The sequence below is a fragment of the Centroberyx affinis genome, unplaced genomic scaffold, assembly GCF_046629955.1.
Source record: "Centroberyx affinis isolate AG114_WGS23_722 - 3 ecotype Tasmania unplaced genomic scaffold, CSIRO-AGI_Caff_v1 ptg003805l_1, whole genome shotgun sequence".
Lineage (NCBI taxonomy): Eukaryota > Metazoa > Chordata > Actinopteri > Beryciformes > Berycidae > Centroberyx > Centroberyx affinis.
In genome coordinates this window covers 39,199-63,317 of record NW_027281670.1, presented here as the reverse complement: position 1 = coordinate 63,317, position 24,119 = coordinate 39,199, and the positions used below count along the sequence as shown (strand labels likewise).

At 40.4% G+C, this 24,119-nt stretch overlaps 1 protein-coding gene across 1 annotated transcript in view; it reads right to left on the bottom strand.

Annotated features, from left to right (window-relative positions):
* The window catches only part of LOC139662473 (matrix metalloproteinase-17-like), an 85,106-nt gene extending 69,194 nt beyond the window's left edge, over window positions 1–15,912 (bottom strand). The window contains exon 1 of the mRNA XM_071541165.1: window positions 15,446–15,912. Coding sequence (XP_071397266.1) covers window positions 15,446–15,577 — 132 coding nt within the window. The 5' untranslated portion in view covers window positions 15,578–15,912. The remainder of the gene's footprint in view (window positions 1–15,445) is intronic.
* Between the last annotated feature and the right edge of the window lie 8,207 nt (window positions 15,913–24,119).

Here is a 24,119-nt window from a genome sequence, read left to right as displayed (position 1 = left end):
CAAGCGAACAGCGCTCTGTGCAGCAGCGGGGCTCAAAGCGAACGGGCACTGCACTACTATCTCTATCTTATTGTATAGAAATCATCACTGAGTACACAATCAAATGTTACCTAAAGAAAACATCAACCTCTGAAAGTAGGCTACCACTGATATAGGGTAAACTAGCAAGATCACAGAGCCTTAACTGATCATGACTGGTCTCAAAATAAACAGCAGATAGTGCTCACAACACACTGACAAACGTTTTCAATTTAACTCAGTATGATAGTGAAAGATATGCATACACTAAGCAATAATGTTCTTTCTTTGATCAGTTCAAAGTAATGTGAATATTTCCAAGTTGTGAAGTTTATTGTTGTTTCCGTTCTGAAAGCGAGTCGTAACCTACAAGCCTCCCCCGCGTGCCAGCTGCAGCCTACTGCATAGTCTGCTTTGAATAACATCATGTAGCGCAATAAAGAAAATATATACTGTATATTTTTAATTTGCACTAACTAAAAATTCAACCATTTGAAAGGAAAATAAAAGTAAGTTCTAATAACTACAGTACATTGAAAAATGAATGCGTTAAGTTATTTGCCACAAAAAAGTAATCTGAGTACTCTAATGCGTTACAGTAATGTGTTACCTCAATACTGATTACCAGCAGATGGCACACACCCCAGCCTCCTGAAGCACCTAATCACCTAAGAGACAAATATTTTTATATAGATATAATGTGCTTATATTGAGACACGTGGCTGACTTGTTGAAAGGATACATTCTGATGGATGTGCTTATTTTGACACCCAGTTTCCATTCAGTTATGGATGTGATAAATATGAATGTCATTTTCAAGACACTTGGGAAGAAAATCTGTTTAATTTGCGTGTTGCTGTGTATGTGTGTGTGTGTGTGTGTGTGTGTGTGTGTATGTGGGAGTATGTGTGTGTGAGTGAGTGTGACAGTGAGGATTAAAATGCGTCTGGTAAGTGAATCATTTAATCCCTAGCTAAGAGACAGTTGGTTTTACAGAGAGCTGAGATACAACTCCTGTCTGTTCCTGTGTGGGGGAGAAAGACAGAGAGAGAGAGATGATAGAGAAAGTGAGTGAGGGAGAGAAACAGAGAGAAAGAGAGAGAGAGAGTGCAGGAGAGAGTGAGACAGAGACAGAACGAGAAAGACACATTTCCTCATTTATGTATTAAGGAAAAAATTCAAATCTTCATGGCTGAAGGGATAACAGCATCAACAGCATCATCCAGTCACAAAACTGGTTCTGAATAAATTCTCTACCTAAATTTTACCTCTTGTAACCCATTGCTTATGTTTGTTTTTACTATTATGTTCTTGTGTTTATATAGCATTTGCATTTTTGTATTTTTAACACATACACTGATGCTAGGATTTAGGATCTATTTAAGGATCTGTTTAAAATGTTGATTAACATACTTTTCATTCATTGTTTCATGCACTTCATTGCTACAGCAATATTGTTTTCAACATTCGTGCCAATAAAGCTTGTTGAATTGAAATTGAATTGACAGAGAGAAAGAGAGAGAGAGAGAGAGAGAGAGAGAGAGAGAGAGAGAGAGAGAGAGGCGAAAGTGCAAGAGAGAGGGTGACAGACAGAACAAGAAACAGACAGAGAGAAAGAGGGAAAGAGAGAGAGAGAGATGGTAGCTCTCTACCCCACCTCCTCATCACAGGCCTTGTAAATAGAAGCTGTCATCTGCTCAATCCTGTTAAATAGGGAGCAGTGAAAGGGAGAAGGATGGAGGGATGAATGGAGGAAGAGATAGATGGATAAAGGGAGATTGTTAACTATTATACAGCTAATTCATTTATAGCCACCACTAGATCGTGACAGAAACAAGCCTGTGTGTGTGTGTGTGTGTGTGTGTGTGTGTGTGTAAACAAAGTTCTGTGTAGACAAGGTTAGGCTTTTTCTGTCATGCCAGGCCTGGAAATAGCTGATCTGTCCAATCGCTGCTCTGGTAAAGACGTATCTATTTTTGGTGCATGCCTGAACATACACACACACACACACACACACACACACACACAACCATCTATATACATGCACAAACACATAGATATCCTGAGAGAGAGAGAGAGAGATAGATGGATAGAGAGTGGTGGTGAAAGAGAGAGAACTCCAGTACTGCAAAAATAAGTCAGCCTAAGTTTAAAGATAAACAAACTGATGGGTTTTGGAGCCAATTAGGAGCTGTCCCTGTAACTTGAGTTTAATTTAACAGGCAGAAGATGCAGTGGCTCCACTCAAGAAAAAAGCCCCCAAACCTTCTTTGAAGTTGCATCTCTCTGTGGGCGGTACTGTGACATGGAGCCCAGCCAAAGCCCACAAACACAAGGATTGAATAAAGCTTGCCCAGTGCCCCGACTGCCACATTCATTCCATATGCCACAAAGATAGCAAACACACACACACACACATACATACATACATACATACACAAACGCAACACTCACGCACACACACATAAACAAACACTACACACATGAATACACAAACATACATGCATGCACACACACAACACAGATCTGCCTTAATTTCTTAGTTTACAGTGTGAGAGTGTGTGTGTATGTGGATACATTATGTGTGTGGATATGCACAAATGTTTGTGTGTGAAAGTGAATGTAAATTCTCTGAATGAACAGAGATGTTTTCATAATGTATGTTCTATTTGGTTTTGTTTTTTTATGTACATTGGCTTGTGTTACGTACATGATGGTATCCATCTCTGTAGGTGCCAAGTTCAAACAAACTGTAAGACTATATATGAGTGTATTTATGGATATTTGTCCTTGTGTGCAATATATAGGCTTGCAGGTATAGCCTAGTGGCAGCTGTCGAGTGTTGCTTTAGTAATCAACGCCATGAAGACAAATATGCCCCTCTAGTTTCAGCTGAGGAATGCTGGCAACTGGCCCTGAATGTACACACACACAGACACACATGCACATGTGCACGCATGCACACACACACACAGACAAACAAACATTTATAATATATACAGAAAAAAGAAACTGTGTGTGTGTGTGTGTGTGTGAGTGAGTGAGTGTGCGTGTATATTTGTGTGTCAGCATTTCACTGCCCACAAATTTGTGTGAGTTTGACAACAACAACAATGTGCCTCCTTACCTGCCAAACAAACTTTTCATCCCTAACAGGCTTCAAACTTAAGTTTGTTCATTTTCACACACAAGCTGTTACACCCTCCAGCGCTCACAAACTGCATTACCTACCACAGTGTAGCTTTCCAAAATAAGGTCAACAAACAACAAAGAACAACAAAGAAAACAAGAATTTACTTAGAAACAGCTCCCAGCTGTGAAAAGTGCAGCACACTTTCTCACCAGAGGGACAGAATGGGTGGGATGCCAGAGGGGGGGGGGGGGGGGGGGGGGAAATCTACATTGGCTGTCTGAATATGTGTCGTTTGGTTCATGAAGAGAAGCAGAGAGGAGTTGTATAGGACCCACAGCCATAAAACCACTCCATCAAACAGTCAGCTGAAGAACAGGCTTTCTCCACAGCAGACTGAAACCAGCAGCACTGACAAGTTGAACTCAAATTCTTCTACTGAGGAATGGATAATTGAACTGCACAAAAGAGGGGGTGGAGGTTGATTGCATGCTTTGCTATTTGGCATCAGTAGATTGAAATGGGGTCAAAGTTCACACTCAATAATACTCCCAGAAATGAGATGGGCTTGCAATTGCAGGGCCCCAACTCTTCTATATTTGTCTAGCCTGGTTCCAGACTCCTGAATTGCGTCCCATCCACTTTTCAGATTTTGTGTAGCGATTCAGAGAGTCTGGTGTTGCTCTCGGCAACCAGTTGTTCTAGGAGAAACAATTGAGCCAATCAGTGCCTTTGTGGACGGAAGTAAAGTTTGACCTGTTTGTGCAACGGTTTTTCATTGGCATTTAGGCAGAATAATATTTGTTAAAATCACCCGTTAACCAACATATTGTCTCTGCAAAAACAGTAAAATATTCTTCTGGACATTCTTGGTGAAGTTAGCAAATATACCCAGCATCATTGTCACTGAAGTGTGGTACCGAAATGGCCATTCAGTCAGAATATGAGGTTAACACTTGACAGAAAGGTGTGGTTATTTGTCCTGCATTGCACAAATGGTAGAGTGTGCAACTGCCACTGCCAGGTTTATGGGTTCCATTCCTAATGAAGCCACCCATGCTAAAAAACATATTTCCTCATAGCACTGTAAGGCGCTGCAGACATAAACAGCCACCAAATGGCATGTCGTGAGAGGGATGCATAGGCCTTTACCAGCCAACATGTTGCATTCATCCTGTGGGTGCACACAGAGCCATGAGGAAATCCCCTCCTTGTGTACTCACAGCATCTACTTGATCACAGATGCTCTTTGCTAATGACTTTTCATTTTCTTTTGAATTAGTGCCTGTGGATGAAGCTGTGATGCTATATGGCCACAGGCTGCTTGTCTAGCTGAGTGTGGAGCATAGCCATGCTGCATAGCTAGCTGTGAAACTGTATCCCAGGACAAGTCTAGTCAGTTGTGGGGCTGAGATCCAAGAGGAGCTCATGTTACACTCATGACAGTCTTGTGGTGGGAAAGCCAGTGAGTGATTGGGAGGATGCTTTAGGTGATGTAAACTAAATGTCTACTGCTACACTAATACACTGCCTTATTTGTCATCAATTAATACACAAATGAGCATGTGCAATTTCTTATCAATTAACAAAACAAAAAACATCAAATTTGGAGCTACAAGATTTTTACCTGACAGCAGCGTGTTGATAATAGCAATAAAAAATAATGGGAGCCCATGATGCAGCACATAACCTAATGAACACCCAACCATTAAAGTCGTATTGACCGATTGTTTATTAAATGTCAACTTCTAGCAGAGCAAAGCGCCTTCACAGGGACATGTGACCCTGCAAAAGCCAAAGAGAAAATGAGAGAGAAGGGGAGAGAGAGGGGAAGAGAGAGAGTGGGATGAATTCATACTCCAGCAAGAAATGGGTTGTCTGAGGGAAAGGAAACTCTGCAGATGAACTCTTTTATTGGCCTTTCAATGGGCAAGAAACAACACACCACATTGTGTCCTCCTTTGCAGTGTAATGGGTTTAATTAGTGAGTGATTGCTAAATGATTCTCACAAGACCTCAAAAGCAGTGTCTTTACAATTTAAATAGGTAGAGCAATCAAGGGTAATAAAAAAAACACAATTTGTCCCAAGCAGACAAAATATCCAACCAATAAAAAAAAGTACAAAATGCAAAAAGAGAAAATATATCAAAAAATATACCAGCCAGTGTAGTTTTTGTGTGAGTGATTTCAGAGTTGACTCACTACCACTTCTGCTCTAATTTATTCATAGTGTCACATATTGGCACTTGGTGAAACAAAGCCATTTAATTCCAAGGTGAATCAGGGTTTTATTAAAGCAGTGTCATAGTAAAGTGGAAAATGTGCTTAGAGCTCCAGGGGTACAAACTCTAAGCAGATGGAGGAGACGGTTTATCTGGGTTAATTGATAATAACACGGCTCTCTACAAAGTAGTCCTGTTCCCTACTATCGTCGCCTTAGGCAGAAAATCCTTATTTAGCCCATTTAGATTTAGATTTAGATGGAGTCTCTTACAGAGCATGCTGCTTGACAATTGCACAGAGGACAAAAAAGGAAAGATTTGGACTGAGCTCCTGTATTCATGAAAGATAGATAGGGGACTACAGATAAAACAGAAAGCCCTACAGCCCTGGCAACAATTGAATATAATGAATATGTTTTGTATCATGCTGAAGAAATCAGATAAGATGAATGGACTGGAGTGAAAAGAAACAGAGTCCATGAAGCAGTGTTGAGTAAGTGGAGCTACAGGGATTTCATATACCTCAGCAGTAGTCCAAATACTGTAATGGCTTCAAACAAGCACAGTGATGTAACACTGCACCTTTATTCTCATTTTTACATGCATTATAAAACCAGAATGCCCTCCAGCAACCACACTTTTAAATGTTTCCAGCAAGTGAAATAATGAAGACAATTTGGATGATTGAACAGCGATATTACACTGTGATTTTAATTTTGTCCTTAAATGCATTATAACACTCAAATGATACCTGTCAACGCTGTCCAAAGGTCCTGCTTTTTAAATAAAGCCATTTCCTTCAAGGCATAACACATTACTCAGATCAGTGAGTGTACAATGGCTAATCAGATCATTACTTTGATCATATCATATTAATTATATCATATCAGTTGAAAGAAATGCATGGTTGGTGATGCAACACATAAAGTAATGTATGGCAAATCAATCGTTCTAAAAAAAAAAAAACGGCAGTTGGCTTCTGACATAATTCCTCTGCCAAAGCATCATGAATCAATACACAAATGAGCATGTGCAATTTCTTATCAATTAACAAAACAAAAAACATCAAATTTGGAGCTACAAGATTTTTACCTGACAGCAGCGTGTTGATAATAGCAATAAAAAATAATGGGAGCCCATGATGCGGCACATAACTTAATGAACACCCAACCATTAAAGTCTTATTGACCGATTGTTTATTAAATGTCAACTTCTAGCAGAGCAAAGCGCCTTCACAGGGACATGCGGCCCTGCAAAAGCCAAAGAGAAAATGAGAGAGAAGGGGAGAGAGAGGGGAAGAGAGAGAGTGGGATGAATTTATACTCCAGCAAGAAATGGGTTGTCTGAGGGAAAGGAAACTCCTCCATTTATTTTTTTTGGGCAGTTTGATATGTTGTCTTTGTGTTGTGCTGCAGATTAACTTTTTATTGGCCTTTCAAAGGGCAATAAACAACACACCACATTGTGTCCTCCTTTGTGGTGTAAGGGATTTAACATAATTAACTTATTTAATTCATATAATTGTATAGATTTTACATTTGTTCACTTTGATCCAGCCAATATGCTGTCCATTGTTCATGTCCAGGCAGCTGTGGCTTATTGTTATTGTATTTTTAAATGTTTGCCTTTGTCTGATTTTGTTTCTATTTTACTTCCTTGTGTCTGTGAAGCACCTTGTAACTTTGTTTTGAAAAGTGCTATATAAATAAGTCATTATTATTATCATTATTATTATTATTATTATTATTATTATTATTATTGAGCTATGGCTATTTGGACAAATGTGTTATTCACCAATTAAAATTTACTCACTGCCAACTACTACTTTTCAGTTCACCTGAAAATTGTACATACAGTCACTGTATTATTTTCCTGTTGGTGGATGACTTCACATTCTAATATAAATCTAGGAAGAAAGAGGAGAATGGGAATAACAAGGAGCATACTGAGAGCATCAAAGAATTAGAGGAGAAAAATAAAATAGAAAGTAAAAAACAGTAAACATGTCATCCTCCATGAATAATGCAGGTACCAACAGTAACAAGATACATCATCCATCCAAGCTTCATCAAAATCCATCCAGTGGTATTGCAGTTAAGGCCATTCCAAGATTGAAATTCTGACCTTTAATTAAATACCCCCTTCAGGCCAATCAGTAATTTGTAAGCATAGCTGGATCTGTGTAGCAAGTTTTGTGTCAATCAGACATGAGCTGGGGTCTTACAAAGTTAGAAAATTTTACATTTAATTATAGCACCCTCATTAGGCCAATCATTGTCTTTTTACACCAGAACACAGTGCCAAAATGCGTCATCCTTCCAACTTACATCAAAATTGTACCAGTGGTGTCTGAGATACCATGTTCGAGATTAAAATTCTGACCTTTAATTATAGCAACCCCGTCAAGTCAATCAGTGTATTTTTTTTAAGGCAGAAGACAGTGCCAAAATGCACTGAAGTTTCATCAAAATCCGGTCAGTGGTGTCTGATCATATTTGCATGAAAATTTTTGACATTTAATTATAGCTCCCCCTTTAGGCCAATCAGTGTATTTTTTAAACAGTGGAACACTGTGAGAAGATGCATCATCCCTGCAACTCATACCACCAGTGTCTGAGATATCACCTGAGATATAACGATTGACAGACCACCACACACACACACACACACACACACACACACACACACACACACACGTTTTGATTCCTATATAAGTAATGAAGGTTATTATTCTATCAATTACAATATATATAGTATGCTACTGAGTGTGAAGGGAGAACCCAGCCTCCAAGTAGGGGTTGTGTAAACTAAAACACTGATACAGCTTGGCTACCTTCAATCACACTTTCTCAGCACACACACTACTCTTTGGGCTCGATCCCACTGTGGTAATCTTACTCAAACATAGTAATCTCCCCCAGTACAGTTAACATCAGCAGGCAGTGTTTGTTGGCTACCTTCCACAAACAACCATTCAGGATCCAGAGCTTTGATAGAATTTACAGTAGACTAGTACACTAGAGTTTACAGTACTGTACGTTGGTAACAGTCTGATCATTGAGGAATTACTTGTTTTTTGTGGAAGACATGTAATTAGTTTAATTGTCACTTGGGACAGCAATACTAAGAATAAACTCTGTTTGTCTCCCATGGGCAAGAGTGAGAAAAAAAGATTGCAAATACCTAATTAACCGATGAATAATTGCTGAGCTAATAAGCACCTCAAGATACGATCTTGAATGTAACAATCACTCTCCAATTTAATGTGGCTGTGGATTGTTCTCTGGGACAAACTGATTCCACTCTCATTGTAGCGCAGTCTGAATTTATGCCTTAATGCTTACAGTATCCCAGCGTTTATTATATTATAATTCTAATGAACACAGTGCTCAGACACACTGGCCAACCGCCAAGAGTCTCCCTCTCACGCAGTCTCTTTCTTCCTCTTGCTGTCCCTCCCCCTCTCCCTCCCTCTGTATAGCTGGGCCTAGAGAGTATTTTTATGAGAATTATGATCTATCAAATTAGAAAAGCTGAATGGAAATGTCAAATTTTGACAGAATTTCCTTCATATCACAAAAAAAGTTTTTATGCTCGCTTGAGGCGTAAAAGTCTTTTGTCAATAAAGTAATTTTCAGTAATGAATAGCTACAGAAATGCAGTTGTCAAAATAATAATGACAGACTTGGCATTATTGGTCCAATGGATGGTTCAATTTCTTTGCACAGTAGTTCCAAAGTGGCTTAGGACATTTTGAAATGTTGCAGCCAAAGGAATGTCATGTAGAGTAAAAGTTGCCTGTTGTGTTAGTTCATTCAGTAGAACATTGGCCGGTGCATTTCTTTGTCATCATCTCTGGACAATGGAAAATATTAGATTAGATCAGATTAGATTAGATTAGATTAGATTAGACATCTAATCTATGTATGCCAAGGCATACATTTCTCTTGCATCCATACTCCAATACTGGCAGTGACATAGACAAACCAAAACACCACAAATCAATCAACATAAACAACAAACAAACAATAATTGGAAACATGGCAATCCCAAAGAACATGCCAATCTGACAGGTATTGGTTGAGCAGTTTAATGGAAAATGGGATGAAAAAGTTATTGGGACCCTAAAACGCCTCCCTGAGGGCAAGAGTTGCTATTCATCATGAAGGAATGTGTAGAGTCTGTTGATATCCGGTCAGTCAGTCTTGCAGTGGTTTTGGTTTCTTTAGCTGACTCCCCAAAAAATACTTTCGCCAATACTAATCAATTCTTGAGAGACTCTTCATGTTTCTCCTGAATGGGTTTTCTGGTGTAGTTCTTCCTTCACAAAGCTTATTTATTTGCTTCGAACCGGAAACACAACTAATTCACATTTTCTGTTCTGTTTGCAGCGTTCAAAAGTTCACTTACAATTTGCTCGACAGTTGGATGGAATCACATCTGCCCCTCTCTCCCTCCTCCTTTCTCGTTCTCCTCATTTCACTTGGACCTTCAGAGAAATGGGGTACTATGAGACCATTGCACACAGTCTTGAAGCTGACTCCACAGACGACATCAAACACTTCCCCTCTCTCAAAACGATTTTCCTTTTCCTTCTTTTCCTCTCCCCTTCTCCTTTTTTCATCATCTGCTCTCCTCCAACTTGTTAAGAACTGTCAAATGCTAATGAGAGGCAAACGGCGGGATAACCTGCTGTGTGGCTCAGAGCAACCTGCGAACCTACGACCTGCTCAGAGCAAATGTATTAAAAGCCAACAGGGGCTGTCACTCACAGATCCACACATCTATTGGAAAATACACACACACACACATACACTCATTCAATTATGCATACACACATATTAAAGCAACACACAAACAAGAAAACACAGATGAAAACACACACACCACATTTCTTATAATTCTGTCAATTTCTGTAAACAATTTCAGAGGAGCTCTGTTGTTGCTTTGGGGTTTTCTTGATGGTGCTTTAAAAGCAGTCTATTGCCAGTTTAGTTGGCTGGCCTCTGGATTATTTTAAGCTTTAACATGCGAGCCAGCGCAACACTAGAAACCACTTTAATTACAAGATCTGGTCGGTCCTTTGAATAGCTATGGCGACCAAGACCTTGATCTGGTATAAGACATGAAGGGGGGCGGGATTCCTCCGTTAAAATAGGACTGGCTGGCCACATGGAGTTGATTTGGGGGTTTCTATATGGGGAGCCTTGGAGTGGGCCGGCTTGCTTCTAAACCTCAGTGAAGTCATGAAATCAGTGAGAGCCAATGGAAAAGGAGGAGGATTGCGTGCAGCTCTGTTGTGGAGTACAGTAAACCTCACTCACTTGCCCACACAATTTTAGCCATTACTACTGTAAAATGATCTACCCTGGCTTTGATTTTCTTTTGGACAACCCTGTTTAACAGTACAAGAAACAAATGACATTTCCCTTGTGACTGCAAATGGGCCTCTGGGCAGGATTTACTCCACTACAAGTTTTGTTTTTCTGCCAGTCATAGCAGTATTGTTTTATAAAGCATTTCAATCATTCTATTACACAGAGTAATACAGCACCGAGTAATTAAGTTAATTTCTTTGCATATCCCTCTGAGACACACATGCAATACACAGTCAAAGCACAGGTTCAGCCAAGAGCAGCACCTCAGCAGCAGGTAGGGATTTACTGTTCTGGTCAAAGACACTTTGCCAGAAATAGATGCACTGGCAGCTGCAGGAACTGAATCGATCTGCTGGTTATGAGATGGTCTATTTAACCACCAAGCCTCCCTGTCACTAAAATCAAGTGTAGGTTTTGGATTCACCTTGTTGAATTTTATCTGGAAATGTGTGCGTTGTCACTGATTGACAGGTTCGTGCAGAAGTCTTGCAGCTGCCACACACCAGTCCCTGACTGCCATGCAGTGGCAGCCAATGAGCTATCAGGGCTCTTGAGAACCTCGTTGAATTGGCCTCTGAGGATATCATAAACTCTTCAATAACTCTGACAATCTCCTCAGAAACTTACAGTCTCTGCAGAACTTTACACTAAGCGAGGCTGGGATGACAAGTTAGATGTGAGGGGATTGAAGGACTGGTTTCCCTCTTCCTGAGAAGCTGAAGCTGTGCTATATATTACATAGCGAACTCTCTCTCCTCTCTCTGTTAATCTTTATACAGTAATATACACTCACCAAGCATTTTATTAGGAACACCATACTAATACTGGGTTGGTATCAGCTTTCAGCTCAGTGTCAACTGGCTACCAAAGTGACATCCGCCTCCAGGTTCGACGTGTTGCATTCTGAGATGCTTTTCTGCTCACCACAGTTGTAAAGAGGTTATCTGAGTTACTGTCGCCTTTCTGTCAGCTCCAACCAGTCTGGTCATTTTCCTCTGACCTCTCTCATCAACAAGGCGTCTCCGTCCGCAGATCTGCCGCTCACTGGATGTTTTTTTGTTTTTCGCACCATTCTGTGTAAACTCTAGAGACTGTTGTGCGTGAAAATCCCAGGAGATCAGCAGTTTCAGAAATATTCAAACCAGCCCGTCTGGCACCAACAACCATGCCCCGGTCAAAGTCACTGAGATCACATTTTTTCCCCCATTCTGATGTTTGATGTGAACATTAACTGAAGCTGCTGACCTGTATCTGCATGATCTTATGCATTGCACTGCTGCCACATGATTGGCTGATAGGATAAATGCATGAATAAGCAGGTGTACAGGTGTTCCTAACAAAGTGCTCGGTGAGTGTATTCTCTCCTGCACTGCAGTCCTCTCCCACTTGACATTATTCCCGAAAAAATCTCCACTCCCTGAATATGAGCCCCATGATGCAATGCTACAGACAGAAGGTCACAGTGCTTGATGGAAGTGGGACAGTAGTGCTAAAAGTATCCTAGGAGTCCAGACTGGGAGTTTGGTAACAGAGATTTAGGGAAACTAGCATCCAGTGTGTTTTGGCAGTGTGCTTTTACTTCCATATCTCATCATGCTCACATAGAGAAGGCCACAGCTGTTGAGGACAATTAAGTAAAAAGGTCTCAGAGGTTTAATACCCAAAGGTCCAAATCACCTCCTGGTTCATTAGGCTGAGAGAGACAGACAGATCCAAGGAGACATATTGATTACTTCTTGGTGGAAGCATCCCCTTCTTTCCTTGACCCTCTCTGCTTGATTACTGATTTCAGTGCAGCACTCACTCCTACAGTTCCTACAGTTTCCTTTGAGTCCAGTTTTCTCTTTGGGCCCCCTCTGTCCCTGGGCCTCTGGGTGCAATCAGAAAACCATGATGTGCGGGTGAAACAAAGTCTCCTATCTGGAGTACAGACTGAGGGAGTGAGGTGACAGAACCTGATACTGGTGAACGGTGCACTAGTTTGAGGCAAAGATGGAGCTAATGAGGGTGGTGGTGCTGGTGGTGCGCAGACTAGTTGTATGAGAACGCAATAGTCTGAGGTCTAGCAGGGAGGGGGAAGTAAGGAGGGGGATCTACCAGTTTTCCTTTCCTCTGTTCCAGTGGAGACGAGGCCAGATGGTGTTCTCATTCAAGAAATTATACAGCAAAAGAAAGAAGAAAGACATGAGCTGGCAGGGTGTGGTTGTTACTGTCTTGCCAGACACACACACACACACACACAGATTTTATTACTCAAAATTTCTACAATGATAATAGCAATTTTTCCTCAATGAAAGAGATTGAATGCAATACACAGGCATTCTTCCAGTGTCAGTTTCTCTAGAAGATTAAAATGTAATTTAGGTACTTTATCAACTGCTGATCTGTTCAGCTCACTGTAGCTTATGACAGCTAAATCAAGTACTGGATCGGTAGGAGAATAGTCCTCTAAGGAGCCCGGTCTTTTTGTACCAGCGGAGAAATAGCCCCCAGGGGAAAAAAATAATGATGAGCAGAAAACATAGTGCAGATTACATTTGAGCTGTTATGTACCAGTTCCCTCAAATGCTGAAATTGCATATCGGTGCTCTGTGGCGATGTGTGAGCAGCAAAGCTAGAGATTGGAAGCCTCTCATCTGTGCTTAAATGGGTGGTAGAGTTAACTAAGGGCTCAGTGTATAGTAGTTGTGAACAGACACACACATAAACATACAGAATCTGAGCTAAATGCCAAGTGATGGAGCACAAAGGCTCTGAAGCGTGTTATGGGACTGGGCAATAGCAATGCTAGAGATCAGAATAGTCTGTTTTTTTTTTTTTGATGGACCAAGTCCCCAGTCGATACCAGTTATGAACACAGTTGTGCTGAGTGGGAGAACCCACTTCGACCCTCAACAGAGAACCAAATATCCACCTGCCCTCAACTGCTGAGTGCAATTTCCTCAGTGCTGGAGAAGCCTTATTTAAAAGCCAATCAGCCAGACACAGGAGGGGAGGCAGGTGTGGCTGGGGGCTCATCTGTCTATCTGTCCATCCAACTGCCTTGGTCGTCTTAGGAGCCGCTGCACACCTGAGTCTGCCCAGCTGAGTCTTCACACAAAGACACTCATACAGCATTCACACAGTCTCTCTCTCTCTCTCTCTCTCTCTCTCTCTCTCTCTCTCTCTCTCTCTCTCTCTCTCTCTCTCTCTCTCACACACACACACACACACACACACAATCATAGCTAAATTACAAGTGATGGCCCATACAGTTACACCCTGGCAAGTGTCTGTTGTGTTAGACATGTCAAAAAGCAGCTTCAGGAGCAAACAATAAACTTCACTGTTCTTGTTTAATAACAAAGTTCATCCTCAAGCTTCTATCAAAAAACTGCTATCAAAGCTTCTATCAAAAAACAAAGGGAAGAACAATAGCTGAAGGGGGGGGGCTCCTCAAGTCAATACATAAGTATTGACTTGAGGAGTCGATTTGCTTGGGAACAATTTAGCAGCATCTCTGGGTATGAAATTGAATAGATTGTGTAAGTGAAGTACCAAAAGTTTTTCAAAGAAATTATAAATTTAGATTTCTGTCATACTCATTAAACAATTAAATAGGATGTCTCAAGAAATAATTTTCTTAAATGAGCACTATTTGACTTATTTTATATTTTTATTTATAGCCTATATATTTTGCAGGTGCTCTAGCTCGTTAACCTCAATCTTTACTTTGGCCTCTACATCCTCATCTTTGAATATGGATGAAGTATAGGTGTGGGTCCAGCCTGCTGTTGGTGTAATTTACAATGTGTGGAGTTTAAAAAGGTTCAAAAGCCTTCCTTCATCACTCTTGGTCATGCACAATGGATATATTAAAATATCGGATATGAATATGATTAGTTGTGTTATCATTTAGCCTAATCTATAATCATAATAATATATCATAGCAAAATTTCTACAAGGGCTTCTAGATTATTTGTAAAGCATCCTCCTAAAATTAATTGTAGGATGACTATAGTTTTTTTTTCCACATCGATTCATTCCATTCAACAGTCCAACAGTATTTTCTCGGACTGCTGCTCAACCCCACCGTATCTCATGTATGATCCGCTATTTTAAACAGAGCAATTGTTTCAACTTGGCATCGGGTTTCAAACATGCAGCAGTCACAGCATTTCCATGGAGCCATGACTGAGAAAGCCCTCATCTGTCTCCGTCTGCTGCCTTGTACCGTCCCTCCGCACTGTAACTGAAGTCCTGCTGTGCCTTTTATCAGTATCGCCTACAGTGGAAGTTGTCTACTGTATGGCACCAAGACACATTCCTATGCATTTATTTATTGCAGGGTCACTTGATAAATAAAGTGATCTTGGTTCTTGTTCTGGAGAATAGGACAGCTCAATATTTCATTTATCATCGTGTCCGAACTGCCTTGGACTGCGGCGAGGTGTTAAAATTCAGAGCAAGTGTCGATAGAGAAGACGAGAAGACAGCACTTCCCTCTCCAGTGTCCAAGATTAAGTAGAAAAGGTAGAAAAACTCACCACTCCCAGGTCCAAGAGTGGGAAGAAAAGGCAGAACAACACACCGCCCTCACGTCCAACAGTGGTAATAAGTAGAAAAACTTAGCAGCCCCGTGTCCAGAGAGTATAATATGTGGAGAAACTCAGCAGTCCCGTGTCCATTAATGTGTAGAAAAGGTAGAGAAACTTACCACCCCCGTGTCCAGCTGCTCGGTAGTCAGAGAGGGAGCCGCTCCAGCCAGAGGTAAAAACCACAACATCGGCAACAGCAGCATCTCCGGAGAAATATTCCTCATCCACTTGTGGGAAACCAGACAAATCATGATGCCCTATGACAGGCTGATCCTGCGGGGCTCAAACACCGACCCCGACAGCCGCATCCACAGGATAAATCAAAGGTCCACACTCCTGTAAAAAAAAAAATTGGCCAAACAAGTCTACCTCACTGTTGAGCGCAAGCACATAAAACACATTACACGTAACACCGATGCTGACCAAGACATTTGAGGTTTACAACAGTTTCCACAAAAATGTTCTGTAAGTGGCACCTAAGTAGTCCTGTTCAGATAAAAAAAAAAAACCGCGAGTGCTCGTCCTGTGTCAAGTCCATCAAAGGTATCCTAAATCCCTGGAGTGAGGAGGGCGAGCTCTCCGCTTAACCGTCTCTTCTCCACCACTGGAAAATGAATGCAGCTCCGTGTGGTTTTGTACGGAGCAGCAGAGACCGCTCGTTGACGCACACGGTGAGAGAGTGGATGAGTATTTGGCTCAAAGGCTAAAAGCGAGGGAGGGAGGGGGATTCAGCGCCTTTCTCAGCCCACTTGAAGACTATTGAATTCGTGACGCGCATCATACGCAATTTCAGAGTCTCTCACATCAAAGATACATGCCATAACAGGGGTTAAGACCAACGGTATTTGTACAATTAAATCTGTCAGTCTTGCTCCATTACGCTTAGGCTATATGAGAAAAATGGCAATGCTCATTGGCATACCTTGGCTTGATCAGAGCGAATCCAATTTTGATCTAGTAGCTTTTACTCTATGCTTATAAGGAGAGCAAAGATCAGGCGAAAATCCCAAGAAATACATTTGGGGGAAAAAAAAGTCTACAAAAGGGGAGCATTCAGTGCCTCTGTGCAAAATAGTAATTAACCACATTAACTAATGTATTATTATTAATCATAATAGGCTAATAATAATAATAATAATAATAATAAGAAGAAGAAGAAGAAGAAGAAGAAGAAGAAGAATTTGTAAGTCTCCTGTCATTGCTGGACTTGTCCCCATAAATGTAGTCAATAAAAGGGGTTTCGATATATTGGTGGCTCATTGAATATCTGCCAGTTTACATCAGCAAGTTTACAGTGACAAATCTGTTAGAGTAGCTAAGTGAATTATAAGCGTCTTAACAGGTTTATTGGCCGTTTCAACTGAAGTGTGTAGATTTACATTTTGGCCATGGCACAGCTTGAGTCGCAGGTAGGACAAAACAAACAACCCATGACATGAGGTAGGTTATTTTTTAGAGGCATTATGCATGGAATTGTGGGTCCCTTGGCATAATGTGGTACTTGGGCCACAAAGGCCATTGGGACATAAGGACATCCTTTTACTACACTCATGAATTGGCCATAAGAAAACCTGCACCCTCCCCCTCACACACACACACACACACACACACACACACACACACACACATTGCTTAGTTGCCTTCACCCTATACAGTTATAAAACACACAGCCGTTGAAAGCAAGCACAATGGATCCACCTTGAGCTGTAACATAACTGGCCTGTACTGAGTGATATATTCATACCCAAGACATCATTGTCCTATAGCAGAGCCACCACCACTACAAGTGTTAACATCATAAGTCCCTTATTATCCATTTATCCTCACACATGTTCATTATATACTTTAAAAACAGATAATTTTTATGTGAGCAAAGCCTATGCTAATTCTTGAATACAGATTAAACTTGTCCAGGCCCAGACAGAGACAGAGTTTAAGAGTTTAAAGAGTTTTTTGAGGTGTAGTATATTTTACTGTACGCCTGCGAGCTGGAAATTCATGGGTTTGCTTATGATGTTCTCCATAAGTATAGGCTAAGCTATCCGAGGCAGAGAAAGAGTCAAGAAAAGGTGTAAAGTGCACAAGCTGAAGAGCCAAATTGTCAATCTTGGAACTCAAAGTGCAGCTTGCAAAGTCAGTTGACATGTCTTGCTTGCTCTTTCTCACTGAATCACCAGTGAGAATGCATACCAGACCACTGCGAAAGGTCATTCAGTATTCTATAATTCTTCCTGTCAGAAGCTCAGGCAATCGGGATCATATATACATTTCTTTTTCCTCTATGTGCCCTTTTGGTGTATGTAGAAGCTGTCCGGTAAATACATTTTTTTTTTTTAAATCAGGGAATTAACAGATGGCCACAATATGTATATTAAGATGGTGTTATTTTTACTAGTGCCAATGAGCAGACTGTACTGCACTTTTACATTTTTTTCAATCTAGCCCTGCCTTTCTCTGTGCATTTATGAGGCACCTGTCCAAGGGTCCAAATATCAGTGAGTATATAAGTCATTCCAGTCATTAGAGGAACCATGGAGTTATAACATGCATCCAAGTATGTCCTCATGCCTTTTTGGTAAACAGTCCACCTTGTGGGCAAATAAAGTGGACTCTCCCTCAATTTATCAAAAAATGTTCTGTACCTAGCAGTCGAATGGATGTGTCATTACATCTTCAACAAGTTGCAAACTTAAAGGTTTAAGAGTGTGTAGTTTGTGTGTGATGTTATGCTGGAAAATGTCAGCAATACAGCAGTAAAGCAATGCTACTACTACTGCCATTACCATTACTAACACCACCATTGCCACTACTACTGCTATTACTAATACTACTACTACTAATAATAATAATAGCTGTTGGCACCAAGTTAGGGGAGGTGAATGTTCAGGGAGCTAACTGAGACCCAATTAAATACACATATATCAGCAGAAGCTTGGTCCTTGGAGTGAAGAAAGTGCGTCTCTGAAATGCAGAGCTGCATTATTTTCTACCCCTCATTGCTCTGCTATTTTCACCAAAAAAGAGTAAACATTGCACAAAACAATTTTCTGAACTGCAGAGATAATCACCATTACATGAAAATCAGAGCATTTAAACTGGGGAATACACAGGAAGATAACGCAGGTCCTCACTGCAAATCCATCAGCCCTCTCTTTTCTTCTCCTGGGAGAAGATACTTTTACTTATTTTTTTCTATATTGTTGTGTAATATTAAAATCCGCCAGGTAATGAAGGAACATTTTGTGATGACTGACAGTCACTAAGAGCTGAATGTCCCTGCAGCACATTTAATAGATTCATAATCTGATCAATCAGTGCGCCAAAGAACCAACCAATGAATCAAACAATTACTTACATTTTGAATTAAATTAAAATTAAAATTACAATTTGAATTGAATTAATCATACTAGTTTTAAATTTATCATGCTTCCCCCCCCCCACACACACACACACACTTCCTTTGCTCATTCCATTTCTAACTCAGTTAAGGTTGCACCGTCATTCATCATTGATCTTGAGGGGAGAGACATGAAAAAGATATTATATTTTCTGTTCCAGACTAAAGCAGCATTAAGTTATCAGAGCAGAAGGTTAACATCACAGCTTTACTACATCGAGTCCCAGTCAGACTTGCCTTAACCACAACATTATGCTAATACTAACGTTTGAATGTTGTGTCTACTGGCAAAAGAGGGTTATAACGCTCAATTTTACATTTACAGAAGGATAAAACATTCAATTATACAGGCTGCTGTGCACATTTCACCTAAAGTGTTGTAGCATCTTCAGACTATTCCCCACGGACATTTAGTTCATTTTCTGTGGTCAGATTGTGCAATTATAGCAAAAGCCATTGCACAGTGTGGACGTGAACTGAATTGAGTCTGTTGGCTGCTATTGTAATACAAGCTTTTTAACATTGGTTGTAGGGTGAAGTGCCAAGCCAACTGCAGTCTATTGTCAGTTCTCAAGGCAACTCACTATTGTAATTTGTCAAGGCAAGGTTTGAAATAGTGAAGATAAGTGAATATTTGGGAATAAGATCTGATTGAAAGTCTTAGCTTAGTATGTGAAATGTTGCACAACTGTTACCAACACATTTATAAATCATTACATGGTCTTGCACCATCATATCTATCTGACCTCATCATCCCTTATATTACCCCTCATGCCCTCTGATCGCAGGATGCTGGCTACCTTATTGCCCCTAGAATCAAGAAAAAATCAGCAGGCAGTAGAGCGTTCTCCTACCGAGCTCCCTATCTCTGGAACCAGCTCCCTCTTACGGTCAGGGAAGCTAATTCTGTCGAAATCCTCAAATCTAGACTCAAAACCTATTTATTCTTGCAATCATATGACCTACCTTAGCACCATTGGCTTGGACTCAACACAGTCTGTTCTCTTACCCTAGCCTAGACAGTATTTATATAGAAATTTGCCACTGGGAACATAGTATAGGGCTGCCACCTGGTTACACTGTGTCTAATCACTTTCTATCTGTTGTCTGTATGAGCGTGTCTGTGCCCAATACGTCTGGGTTTTGTGCTGCTTCTGCACAGCTCTGTGTGTGTGTGTGTGTGTGTGTGTGTGTGTGTACGGCTGGTTTTCTCCACCCTTTCTCAGATTCCTGTGCAGTCTTCTAGCTGTCAGCAGACGGGTACTGCCCCGGCTCTGATGTCCTCGGTGCTGGCCTTAGTCCCGTCCCTGCTGCTGGTCCCACCTGGATGTCTCTCTCTCTCCGTGTGTTCGTTGTCTTTGTGTGCACCTGTCTCTCTCCCCCCTTTCTCAGACTCCGGTGCAGTGCAATGGTCGCAAGTGCATGCCTGTGTATTCTGTGTGCAGCTGTTTTCTCCCCTTCCTCTGTATGTGTGTGTGTGTCTGGGTGTGTTGTGTGTGTGTGTCTGGTTGTGTTGTGTGTGTGTGCGTGGCCTCGTGTCCTCTCTCTCTCTCTCCTCTCTCTGACTCCAGTGCAGTGTTCTACCTGGCAGTGACGGGTGCTGCCCTGGCTCTTCGTCGTCAGTGCCGCCTTGCTCTTCCCATGCCTATTGCACGATAAGCCGTCCCGGGGGGGGATCCCTATTTGCCTCAGCCTGCCCAAGGTTTCTTCCAAGTTTTCCTACTAGGTTTTTCTTGGGAGTTTTTCCTTGTGTGCATTTAGGGTCTAAGGCTGGGGTGCCGGGTAGGTTAGGCTATGTAGAATAGGTAGATTGTTTGTCTTGCTAAATCTGCTCCTGCCTACCTGTGTTTTTTTTGCTATGTTTGTCCTACATAACTTTGTTCACCATTGATTGTGTTTAGTTAGACCTAGCTAGACACATTCTCTGTAAAGTCCTCTGAGACATGCTTGTGACAAAGGGCTATATAAATAAACTTGACTTAACTTGACTTGACATTTATACTGACTGAGAAGTTATATTTTAATAGTGTACATGTAAGAGCCAATTTCACTTCTGAATGTAAATATATATCTTTCTACTGTATGCCACCTAAATGTCACCTAATTATGATACAGCCACAGTTTGAAATCAAGTTTAATTAAGCAGAAAATACAACAAATTCTGATCTGCCTACATTACCTTCCACATGGCTTCCATCCAGTTCAAAGCAGATAAAAACCCATAGTTTTTTTATGAGGACACAGGAGGGAAGTAGTCTTTTATGAAGACACAGAGGGGAGGTGTTAAAAGACCGCTCCCACACTGTTTAGATCCTCAAAGACAGTCCCTAGTCATAATTTTTTCCCTCTTTGTCACATTTTCTTTATCCTGAGCAAGCTCTGCCACTCTATTCACATTCAGTCAGGTGCAGCAGTGAATAGAGGAAGATATTGTCCTTATCTAAAAGAGTCTGCTTGTGGTACTTGAAATACATGTTTTATATCCTCCATGGAAGCATCACCAAGCATATAAAAGTATAAACCAGAGAAACTTAGTTTGGATAAATGCAAACTCTTCATCTGTCATCCCTGGGAAGTTTGAATGCGGCAAACCCTAGTTAGTCTGTCTTTGTGCATCAGCTTGACTGGAGATAATAATGTTGCCAATGGAATTTATTAATTTAGAGGACTTGTCAATATCACTTTGGACAGTAAAATCAGTCGTTTTAATAGGTAAGTGATAGTTAATGTTGCATGGTGAGTGTGCTAAAAGTTGATGCTAAGATGTGCAAATCACCTGTTATATCAGTAGTCAGAAAAACTGCACTATTCATACTGAACACTTACGTCATAAAAAAATGAGAGCTACAATGAGTAAAAGAGGGAGGCAGCAGGGTTAGAGAAATGCCATGTAAGTATTTGTTCAACCTTTGGAGTATACTTTGCTCCTCTTACCATAATAGCCTCCACTTAAAAACTCCTTTAGAGCTGCTTTCCACCAGAGATGAGATTGTGTGTTTCAATCAAAGAGAGAATATGTGATATACACCGCCCGTCAAAAGTTTGGGGACACCTTGCCTTTTCTAAATTTTCAAAGTAGTATTTGATTTTCTCGGTTGTTCTTCAATTAAATGCCTCAAATGCTTTTGTTAACATAAAATAGCTATTTACTAATACCTTGGATATATTTATTCAACACTCAGCTTCATGTTCATCAAAGTGTCTTCTTTGGTATGAAGAGAGGTTTTTCGTGGCGGAGCGTCTCTGAGGAACACCTGGAAAAACTGGCTGTTCGCATGAAGAAAGTGTGAGCAGCAGTTACAGCTGCTAAGGGAGTTTTTTTTTTTTGATGAAGGTATAGTTTAATTGTTTTAGTGTAGTGTGTGTTTCCTTTTTTCTCAAACTACATGAACACGACAAAGAAAACATTATTTATGAAACATTTTCAAAAGCTACAGTATGTTTCCCCAAACTTTTCCATCATTCCATGTATCCATCCATCCATCCCATCCATGTTTGGTAAAAACATAGTTTGGTGTCACAGTTCACCATTCTGCAGGTGCCTGCCTGTATCAAGGGGTTGTGAGTTGGCATTGGTTTAATTGTAGGGGTCGAAAGCTGTAAAGATTGAGAGTTGCTGACTTTAAAACATTCCCTTTCCTTTTTCATGGATCCAAAAGCTAAAGGAAGACCAACCATTTAAATTTTCATCTAGTCCACGTATGAAGAACTGCCCTCCACCTGTCCTTGTCCTACCAGTGTATAAGGTGTTGAGACGCAACACTTGTAGCCACAGAACAAGTCTCCTCTCCTTGTCCTCTAAGGATGGTGTCTGTTACAGTCAGTATTACAGCAGTCTGAGCAGCGAAGCGAGCCCCACACCTGCTCCCACCTTGTTACAGTGACCACTTTAATAGAAAACGTGCTCTGTGTTACGAACTTGTTCCTCTTATCTGTAGGACCTCAGCATGAGCCGTCAGTGAAGCCATCAATGATTTAGATCAGCAGCCCTCTCCTTGTTCCTTAACAGGAGCCGCAGGTGTGTCGGCACTATCATTCATCACTGAAACATTATCAATTCTCCTGTTCTCTACAGTGGCACTATATAGGCAGCAGTCCCTCACTCTCTTCTGCTTCCCTCCCAGTTGATAACATCCTGGTATCAATCATACTCATTGCCTGGTTAACCATGTTGTTGATGTAATTAAGAGGCATTCCCACCCGCAACCCCAACTTCTTACTATAGATAGATAGATAGATAGATAGATAGATATTTTATTGAGTAAGTAATAATTAATTAGAGAGGTAAATTGAGTCTACTTCCACAAATCTATCATTTCTTACCTTTGTCAGTATTAGGTACCATGACTAAGTTGAAAGTCACCCCTTCTGACTCTGATTGCTCCAACAACCCCTCCTCCTTCAAGTTTTTCTTTCTAGCTAAACTCATCAATCATGTGTTAGCCAGATATTGCTATGTGTTGGCCTGTGCAGCACCCTGTAATATCTCTATCTTGTATCTAAATGTAAAGTGAAGGATTTATGAGTGACCTAAATCATGTGCTAGCACTGCAGAACAGAAACTCACATTACCCAGGCATTCCCTCAATCACTCTGCCTTTAATTAATTAGCTAATTAATCCAATTAGGGCTCCAAAGTGGATTTATGGTATTTTTATAAATTATACATTACAGATTGCATTTGATGTGAAAGAACAGGGGGGGGTCTCAGTTATAGTACTTTGATAGTCTGAGAAGTTCTGCGTTTGTGACTAGTGGCAGTAGTATGATTAGATGCTTGATTAAAACCGTGGCTGCAACCTAGCTCCTATGGAGGACCAGAACTGTCATTTTAAAAAATGAATGAATGAAGGAATGAATGCAGGAATGAATGAACAAATGAATGAATGAATAAATGCTATCACAAATAAAGGAATAAATGAATTAATTAATTAATACATGCAAATAACAAATAACTGAATAAATCAATCAATAAATGAATTAATCAGTAAATGGTCAAATAAATGTGGGAATATTTATAGAAATCTGTAAATTAATAAATAAAAAAATCAATAAATAGTAAATAATCAACAAATAAAAAGCTCACACTTTTATTTATTTATTTATTCATTTATTTATTGCTGCACATTCGATTTCCATTTCCTCAAGCATATGCTAATGAGGGGAGTCAGTGGGCGTGGTAATGTCTGATTAGGCATTAGTAATTGAACTAGCATTATAGATAGCTTGCTTGGTCATGAACCAGAACCTGCCCACAAAACAGGCTGTTGCAACAGTTGCAACTATCTTTTTTATTTTTTTTTTTTTTTTGATGATCAATATGTTTATTGGTTTTTCTTTTTAACAGAAAATGTATAAGTAAGTAAATTAAAAACAACATCAGCATAAAACAAAAG